At 42.5% G+C, this 9,893-nt stretch overlaps 1 protein-coding gene across 2 annotated transcripts; it reads left to right on the top strand.

The window, feature by feature from the left end:
* Nucleotides 1-1,401: 1,401 nt before the first annotated feature.
* Nucleotides 1,402-8,967, top strand: LOC131235983 (uncharacterized). Of its 2 annotated transcripts, XM_058233088.1 has the most exons (4): nt 1,402-1,664; nt 5,557-5,606; nt 5,796-6,097; nt 7,884-8,967. In XM_058233088.1, exons 3-4 carry the CDS (start codon nt 5,944-5,946, stop codon nt 8,633-8,635), a joined length of 906 nt encoding a protein of 301 aa, XP_058089071.1. In that variant the 5' UTR covers nt 1,402-1,664; nt 5,557-5,606; nt 5,796-5,943; the 3' UTR covers nt 8,636-8,967. The 2 variants fall into 2 exon arrangements, with proteins under 2 accessions (XP_058089071.1, XP_058089072.1); XM_058233089.1 differs by lacking the exon at nt 5,557-5,606.
* Nucleotides 8,968-9,893: the final 926 nt, after the last annotated feature.

The following is a 9,893-nucleotide window of genomic DNA, read 5'->3' as shown; positions in this document are numbered from 1 at the left end:
GAATTTAAAGACGAGTTCTTTTAAAGTGGAGGGAACTTATGTAGAGCAAGTCATGGACACTTTCATGTTCAAGATGGGTAAAAAAGGCCTGATCGAAGGCAGAAGTCATCAAGACCGTCAGAACCTTAAAACAGGCATATCTCGCAAACCAGAATGAGTTACTCAACGTACCATCTATGATTTTGGGGTAGGATGAGCTACTTTATGCAACCAGCCAAGTTACCCATGCCAAATTTGCGAGATTCCATCATATCGACGGTCAAATTCCATGTTTATTTCCATTTTTACTATTTTTAGTCAATTTTAGTTTGATTATAACTCTTCATCCATTGGGCTTTAGGAGTTATGTCCAACATGAAAAGTGCTTAGAATAATTAGGAGAATAACATGGGTAAGCTACATAGGACACTTATTTTAAAAAGTAAATTTATTATTTATAGTAAGTTATGAATTTTAAAGAGCTTTAGTTGTAGTTTAATTCCAAAATTTCTTCCAAGGCTTAATATCTCATTTTAAAGGGTTGTGGGTTCGTTTATTTCACCAACCAATTAAATTACAAATTTTATAGAATTTATTTTTATTTTTGTTACTATGTTCCTAAACTCCAGATTCGAGTAGTTATCAGTGAGGAAGATGGTGATCGACCTCATCGGGGACAACCCTGTGTCAGAATCCCACGCTACCACAATCACCATCCTGAGCGTGAAACTTTGTATGTGTCTTATCCAGATCGTTCACCCATTTCATCAGATTATTTTTGGGCATAAACCCAAATTAAAGTACATCCAAATCTTAAGTGGACCACACCATGGGAAATAATGGAATAATGATGTCCACCATTAAAACCTTCTTAAGGTCATATTGATGTTTATTTGTCATATAACCTGTTAATAAGGTCACAAAGACATTGACGAAGGGTAACACAAATATTAGATTATCCAAAACTTCTTTAGCCCTCGAGACATTTTCAACTGTAGGTGTTTGATTACCACGGCTTCGTGTGGTGTGGTCCACTTGAGCTTTGGATATGCTTCAATTCGGTGACGGTCTACAATGAGCTGGTAAAAAGGATGGGCGGCGTGCATAAGACACATAGATCATGGTGGGCTCGATACCTCTAGACGGCCTGTGGTTCAAAATTCACCCAAATCAGACAATCTTAGCCATCCATTTTGCTTCATACATTTTGGGCGAATCCTTGACCATCGGCCATCCCTAGTGGGGACCACTAGATTCACCATCCCGATCCCCAGTTTACCCAGCCGAGTTTACTGGAGAGAGGTGGGCCTATATTCAAGGGGAAGAGTATATAGGTAATTTACGTCATCAATGGCATTATTCCGAAATGCAAGTGGGAGAAGCGTATAAAAGAGGCGTTGGTTTTTTTGTCTTAGAAATGGAAAAAAAGAAAAGAGAGAAAGGGAAAGGAGAGACGTTGAGAAACCTCCATTCCCGGATAGCGAGGAAAGGAGTAAAACGTATTTTCCCATTTCTTTTCAGCTCTCCTTGGAATATTCCTTTCCCTTCTCTCTTCCCTTTTCTAATTCCCAACATATAAATACCAGATTTCCAGTCGCTTCTCCAAACACCTCTCTCTCTCTCTCTCTCTCTCTCTCTCTCTCTCTCTCTGGATCGAGCGCTCGTGGCTGAGGAAGAAACACACGGTACTGATCTACGATTGCTGCTCTCTTTCTCCTCGTAGCTGAGGTAGAAATATACGGTATCGATTTTCGATTTCTGCTCTCTTTTCACCATCTCGGAGTACTCTCTATCTCGTAGATTGAGCGTTTCTTATGATTATTGAGGTTTTTTCTTCGATCGGAAGATTATTTCCGTTACAGGTTTTGGATTTTGCTGTTGAGTCGGTCGCGATTTGGACATGGGAGATTCGATTTCTGTTAGTTTTTGCGATTTCTTCTTTAGTGCGTTTTTTTTATATAGGGGAGCCATTGGGATAGGAATTTTATAGCAGATTCGATTAAAATCTGGAAGGATCGTTATTGGAGCTTTGATTTCTGCTCTTTCCTGATTTGAGCTGTTTTATTCGCCATTAGAGGATTTGTGCGATCTAGCAGTTTTTGCTGTAAAAGACTGTAGAGAGTATCGTCCGGAACCGGTACGTATCGCCCGAAACGATACCGATGTATCGGCCCGAAATATCCGATACAGGCAGATACGTGGCTGTATCGTTGGTGAACGATACGATACCTGACACACCGATTTCAAACCTTGGTGGGAGGCGGTCCCACGATGCCTGCTCCTTCTGCCTCACCATCTGATGATCCTAGCTGCTCATCCAGAAGGATCCACTATAAATCGATCAGATATCTCACCGTCCATACCGTGTAAGTTAGAATCAACGGTCCAGAAAAGCAGTTTCTTACTTGCCTTGAATAGATGGTGAGGATCTCAGTAGATTTTTCTTTCCTCCGTGGAGCATATAAGCTGGATGAACGCTTTGGATCATCACGCGGCTGCGAGTTCGGAGCCAGATCGCATGGGAAATCTTTTCCTTTTTATCTTAGTAGTTTTTTATATATAGGGATTTCGTGCTAAGGGTACACGCGTCTGCAATAGAATTCGTGTACGCGCCGTACATGTGCCAGCATGGCACGTACGTGTGAGATCTGTTCCATCCATCAGATTGGTCGGATGGGTTTTAGAAAACTTCAGTCAAGTTTTTCAGAGCCGTCGATTTTTTTTGCAAACCGTGACCCAACTGAACGGTAGATCAACCTACTTGATTGGGCAGGGCATCTATCCAATGCTTCCAATCAGATGGATGGACTGGATCTTGGAAATTTCGTGCCATGCTGGCACTTTTGTAGCCTGAATATGAGCTTTATTGCACGCGTGTGGGCCTAGCAAAGGCTTTTTTTAAAAAAAAGCTGCAATCTTGATTCCTTCTTTCATTTTTCTTTTTGGCCAAATGTTTCCATGATCCGGACCGTTCACTGGGTATTTCCCCATTTGGATTGATTGCTATCACGAGTTTCAACAGTTGACAAATCACACCCGTCCAATTGGTAGAGCTATTGTTTGGATGGTTAAGATCGTATGATTTTTTATTAAAACTTTCTTTTCTAGGATATTGGAAATTATTTCATATCATAGGATTTGGGTAGTGGAATGTGGACCCCATTTGGAGTGTCCCTATCAAGTACAAGTTTCAGGTAGGACGTCTGAATTAGGGCGCTTTTGGTGGTTATTTCCCTTGAAGGAAAGTACCCAAGGTGATCAAAGAGGGAAATGAATAGCCACCAACCGTACACGTCCCTGCATGGAACACGTGTGCGGGTATGGGCCACTCGATCAGGTGAGAGTCACCGTGCTCCGTCGTAGATATCGACGTCCTCTCATCGAGTGGGCCGCACGTGTAAATTACAGTAGACAGCCGGTCACTTCTTTCTTCTGTCCATTGTTTCCATACACGTGACATGCACATGATGAGCTGAATGTCCCGATTTTTTAGCCCCACCTGCTGAATGGCCGAGATCTCTTCAATCTTTTCCCGTTCATTCTCCTTGGACTTCTCTATCGCGAGGAGATTACAGGAAGTGGGGATGATGAAATTGACCCTTGAAACCTTCTACTGCCTACAGTGAGCCCTAATGGGTTTCATGTCTAGGCGTTTCATTTCCACTTTTTTTTTTTTTTTTTTTTTTTAGGATATGCTCCAATTCTAGGCTCATGCTCTAAAACTAGCTGAGGCAATAGATGGATGATGCAGATAATACACAGATATCAAATGGGGGCATAGAGTTTATATCAAATGGGGGCATAGGGTTTATTCAGACCGTGCTGAGTGACCCGCGCGCTGAGTTATTCGGTACGACAATCAGTGGACAATCTACCCAAGGGGATACTGTGCATGTAGCTACATGGTGCGAGGACGCTAGGGCCCCCCATGATATATGTATTTCAATTCCATTGTCCAACCATTTTTCCATATTGGTGTAGGGTATGATTTCAAAACTGAAGCATATCCAAAGTTAAAGTAAACCACACCATGAGAATCAGTGGGGATTTAACACCCGCCAGTAGTAACTTATCTTAATTTCTACTTATAAAGTAGACCACACCATAAGGGGACGGTTGCAAGTTGCTTTAGATAAGCTACTTATGCCACAAGTAACTTATCTTAATTTCTACTTATTAAGAAGGTAAGTACATTTGTTAAGCAAATACTTATTAGCTTCTCCTTTCTGTCTTAAACAAATACTTATTAGCTTCTCCTCTTGGTGTCTTTTATTTTTTTCTTCTACAACTCATGAAAAGTAGAAAAACTATAAAAAAAAATTAACTCTATTTATCATTTACTTTTAAGTAAAGAAGTTACTTATAACTAATTATAAACCAAACTTGTTTATTTGAAATAAGTTACTTATCTATCACATTAAGTAGAATGGGATGACAAATAAATTGTCGGATCGGATACTCTCCCATCAAGGACCTTGCCTGAGACGGATGTCAAGGGCTTTGTGGGGTCCATCATTATATATACGTTTTATTTTTATCTATATATTTTGAAAGTTCATTTTAGAGCAGAGCCTAAAACAGAGTCAGATGAAAGTAGACCTCATCACAGGAAGCAGTGGGGATTGAAAATCTACGGTTGAGAACTCCTTGGATCCGATGTAGTTTTGTATCAAGCTGATATTTATGTTTTATCCTTCATACAGGTCCATGTGACCTCATGAACAAGGTAGATGGCAAATAAACATTAGGCAGGCCTCAGCGAGTTTTCAATGATAAGAGTTTAATCCATGCTGAATCGTATAGTGTGGTACACATGAACTTTCAAATTTCCTCCTACTTAGCATCATGTGCTAACGTTATCTTTCAAAATAGATGGACAGAGTGGTTAAACATATACATAATGGTGTGCCCCACAATGCCCTGACCTGACCGTCCGTCTCTAGCCTGGTGGGGTAGTACCGAATCGGCTCCGGCAACATCACTGTAGGCCAAGGTTTAAACAGTGGATGTCATTATCCCACGGTTTCCTGTGGTGTGGTCCACTTAAGATCTTGATATGTTTCGATTTTGTGCTTATTCCCAGAAATAATCTGCCAAAATAGATATACGGCGTGGATAAAATGCATACTTCATGGTGGGCCCCACAAAGTCCTGACATCAGTGGACCCACGCAATCCACGTCCGTTGTAATCGAATCATCACACGTGCCAACGTATGTTAGGTAATCCGGGACGCTCATCAGAAGGTGCATTGGTTCAAGACCAGTAGCCGGTACACTCATCAGATTAACGGCAGCACATGCGCGTCGAAATAGAGCATTGATTATCTTATTCATTCGTAACCGTCCGTTTCTTGGTTCACGTTTGCCGCGCTACACCTACTATAAACATTCATAATAAGGATCCTCCAACAAACTTCTCGAATCCCGTACGAATGTTCCTCGTGGACGCGTGTGCGGATGCCCTGTAACTTGAGGAGAAAGAGAGATTCTCAATTATTATTATTTTTTTTTTTATAATTCCGTGAGCTTTATTTTATTATTATTTATCTGATATATATAAATAAATAATTTTTCAGGTTGGTGTAAAAGAAGAGGAAAGGAATCTAGGGCAAGGCCGATCTGAGAGGTTCGAGAAACTTCCAAACTCGAATTTATTTATTAGTTATTTATAGACGGTTTGCTGCAAAAGCTAGCACACGTGCCATCAGGGCGTACGTGTGCTCGATTCTATCTCTCCATAGGTGGGCCGTCTCTCTATTTATTGCCCTTCTCCGTGTCTAAGAAGCGTTTGGCGATTTGTTGCATGCTTTTATAGGAGCGGAACTGAAACGTAGGATTGAGTAAATTTCTGTCGCTGGTCGGATCTTGGACGGTTGTTTTGGTGGTGAGGGCGAGGTATAGAAAAGCGGGAAGACATCACGTTCCGTGGTCGGGACCTGAATATCGGCGAGTAGAGAGTTGGGATGGGCGAGGAGGCAGTATCGTCGCCGAAGAATCGGGTGAAGTTCTTGTGCAGTTATGGGGGGAAGATATTGCCCAGGCCATCAGACGGACAGCTCAAGTACGTGGGTGGGGTCACACGTGTCGTGGCTGTCCCCCGTGACATCACCTTCTCAGGCGAGTTTCTTCCCCTTCTGCTTTTTTCATATGCTTTCCTGCTCAACATTATACCCGATTGCATTGCATTCTAATCCGCCGTTCGCGTTTTTGGACCGTCCAATTTGTGGACTTCGACCTAGATTGAGCATAACCTGAAAATCACACTGATTGGACAATCTGAACGCTTGATTTGCCCTACTGATCCTATTGTTTCCAATTCTCCGTTTTTTTTTTTTTTAAACACTGAATGGACGGTCCAGAATGGCTATATATAGCCCTTTCCCATAACATAAAAAGGGGAATGATTGCGTGCATTCGAGCTGAGTCGGGCACACCCGCAATGTTTATGTTTAATCCAAACCGTTCATTAGGGTAGACTCCTCGTGGGCATGGTACATCCCCAGAATCATCCCTGTCAAACTCAGGTGGGACACACCACATGAGCAATGTACAATCATTTCTACAGCCTATGTATCCACTTGTTATGGCTGACTTTAAAATTTGAAAATTTTGAGATTTGGTTAGCCTTAATCATGGTGGGGCACACCTGATGAGTGGGTGTGAGATGACATATACACTACACGGTGGATCCATATTCCATCTAGAAGTTTCTAGAGTGGGTCTCTCCTCCCTAATGTTTGCCCTGTGGGTCAGCTAAGTTATGAATCGGGCTGGATTTTGGGATGTAGGCCTAACATTGGGGCATATCTAATGGACCGATTAGATGGTATTCACACATCATTGTAGACCCCACTTAGTTTGAATGTACGAGTAATTCACATGAACTAACGATAGATGATATTCAGTTTGGACTGACGGTTATCCTCTTTTAACTGTCCATTTCTTTCATACATGTGAGGATTGATATAGGTGGACCCCCTTCTATAGGTCTAGGCACATTGAGTGCTGGCTCGACTCAAACATGACTTCACCCGTCTCTTTCTCTACTCTAGCGCTAATTGCTCACATGTCACTGCACATGAATTCTCAATTGTACACATGGTTGACATGGACAAGATCTAGGCCGCTCATCCTGATGGTCCCCACCATGGCCAAACCTAATATCAGCCAAACTGGACAAAATCCCAATTGCTTGTTACAATGCTCAACAGTAACACTGGCGCCTTTTCCCACACAGAGCACTCAGGATCTCCCAGTCAACCTGATTTTGGCCATAGCCCCATGGGTATGCACATGGTGATGGGCTGGCCTGCCTGATGAGCGGTCTGTATCATGTACACGTGTGCCATACTCAGATTGCATAGTGTAGCACACAGCACGGTTCTTGGTCAGTGCTGGAAAAGTTGTGGGCCCTACCATTATGTATGTGTGTGTTTTACCCACATTGTCCATCCATTTTGCCAGTTCATTTTAAAGCATGAGCTGAAAATTAGGCAGATCGAAATCTCAGGTGGACCACACCACAGGAAACAGTGGTGAGTGGTGATTGAACTGCCACATTAAAAACTTCCTAGGACCCACTATACTGTTTATTTGCCATCCAACCTATTGATTGGGTCACACAGACCTGGATGAAGGGAAAACACAAATATCAGCTTGATCCCGAACTGTTGTAGCCCCCAAAAAAGTTTTTAATGGTGGGTGTTCAATCACCACTGTTTCCTTTGGTGTGGTCCACCTAAGATTAGATCTGCCTCATTTTTGGGGTCATGCCCTAAAATGAGCTGGCAAAATGGAGGAACGGTATGTGGATAAAACACAGACAATGAGAACTGTCCAAATTGAATTCCTCTGCATGTCTCTCTTTTGTTAACATTTCTTTCTTTTTTCCTCCTCCTTGCAGAACTGATGAAGAAGGTGACTGGCTTGTTGGAAGGCGACCTAGTCCTCAAGTACCAGCTGATTCCAGAGGAACTCGACACCTTAGTCTCTGTCACATGTGATGAAGATCTCAACCACATGCTCGATGAGTACAATCGCCTGTCCAAATCATCATCCCACGGCGGGGCTCCACGGTTTCGCACCTTCCTCTTCCCATCAACCCCCATCACCTCGAGCAGCATTGCTGGGGACTCTACCACCAATCCGCTAGAGCAGCGTTATGTTGATGCTATCAATGGTATCTTACGTTCTCCTAGCAGCGTGGGCCACTCGATCTTCACCGTCTCTTCCACAGGCTCTTCACCCAAGTCCATCGCCCCTGAAACCTCCTACAATTCGGATCACGATGCAGTCATGTGTAACAGTGTAGTTGGCTGCAGCCATCATAGTCGTTGCATACAACAGGAGGTGCACAAGGTGCATAGCTCACCCAACCTACTTAGCAATGGGCCTTACCAGCACACCCACCATCAGCATTTCCACCACAACATGCTTGTTGGAAAGCCAATGCCACCGGCAGTGACAGTTCGAGCTGATGCTGCACGGATTCAGACGGGGCAGGCTGTGAGGTACTACTCTCCAGTTGGGCCATGCAGGGTGAGTGGTGGGTACGTAGGATGCGGACACATGGATGGGTGTGGGGCCTATAGGAGTGGAGGACTAGGGGATGGAGATGGCCTCCCACGGAGCCCCATGAGACACAGATGGGAATAAGAGAGAGACTGATCATCTGATCTGCCTACTATAGTGGGTCTTGGTTCAAATGGTTTTTTTTTTTTTTTTGGGTCTGTGGTGTTTGGAAGATGTGCAATGAAGGTTGTTAATGTAGGAGGGATTTGCAATTCTTTCAAGATCATGGATTGGCAGGTTTGAGTAAAAGGGATGTGGTGCTTTTGAAGAGAATCCCTTGGGGGGAATACACAAGAAAGCAGAGGAAATTCTATTGTTAAAAGAGTAAAAGATTTTCATCGGGTGGATAATTTTTTGTTGAAACCAATTCGTGATATAGAATCCGTTGAAAATGGGTCAATACATTTTCCCTTACAGGATTTTTCTTTCTTTTATTTATTTATTTTGGGGGGGTGGGTGGGCTGGCTTGGAAATGGATTATGGAATAGTAGGATTTGTCGCATAGAAAGACAAACATGTCCCATAAGTGTTTAGCCTAAGCAATTAGGCAGAACTGAAACGGATCGAGAAAATTCAGCTTGTTCATGAATAGTGAGCAAATACTCTCTCTCTCTCTCTCTCTCTCTCTCTCTCTCTCTCGTTTTGGATGGTAAGCTTTATTAACCGACCAAAAAGGTGGAATGCCTAAAAAAGGGTAGCGGATTGGCTAGTGTACCTCACACTATATAGCTGCTGTATTACACTATATAGCTGCTGTATTGACCTCAGTGAGTTCTGTGGGTCTGATCATGAGGTATGTGTTATATCCAAACCGTCCATTCATTTGACGAGCTTGTATTAAGGCTTGAGACGAAAAATAAGACAGATCTAACTATCAAGTGGACCACACTGTAAAAAGCAGTAGGGGATTGAACGTCTACCATTGAAACCCTTTTTGGGATCACAGAAGTTTTGGATCAATATAAATAAATAAATAAAAAATTCCTCTTTATTCAAGTCTTTGTGACCTTATGAATAGATTGGATGGAAAATAAACGTTATGGTGGGCCCTAAGAATTGTTTTAGGGTGAAAATCATTATCTCCTCTGCTAATTGTTGTGTGGTCCAGATGATCTTTGGATATGATTCATTTTTTTGGATAATGCTCTAAAATGATCTCTAAAAATAGATGAACGGTGTAGATATAATGCTCTAAAATGATTCAGAAGCAGAACTGAAATGGATCGAGAAAATTCAGCTCGTTCATGAATAGTAAGCAAATACTCTCTCTCTCTCTCTCTCTCTCTCTCTCTCTCGTTTTGGATGGTAAGCTTTATTAACCGACCAAAAAGGCAGAATGCCT

Source organism: Magnolia sinica, unplaced genomic scaffold, assembly GCF_029962835.1.
Source record: "Magnolia sinica isolate HGM2019 unplaced genomic scaffold, MsV1 ctg100, whole genome shotgun sequence".
NCBI classification, from domain to species: domain Eukaryota; kingdom Viridiplantae; phylum Streptophyta; class Magnoliopsida; order Magnoliales; family Magnoliaceae; genus Magnolia; species Magnolia sinica.
This window is presented reverse-complemented; position numbering and strand designations above follow the sequence as displayed.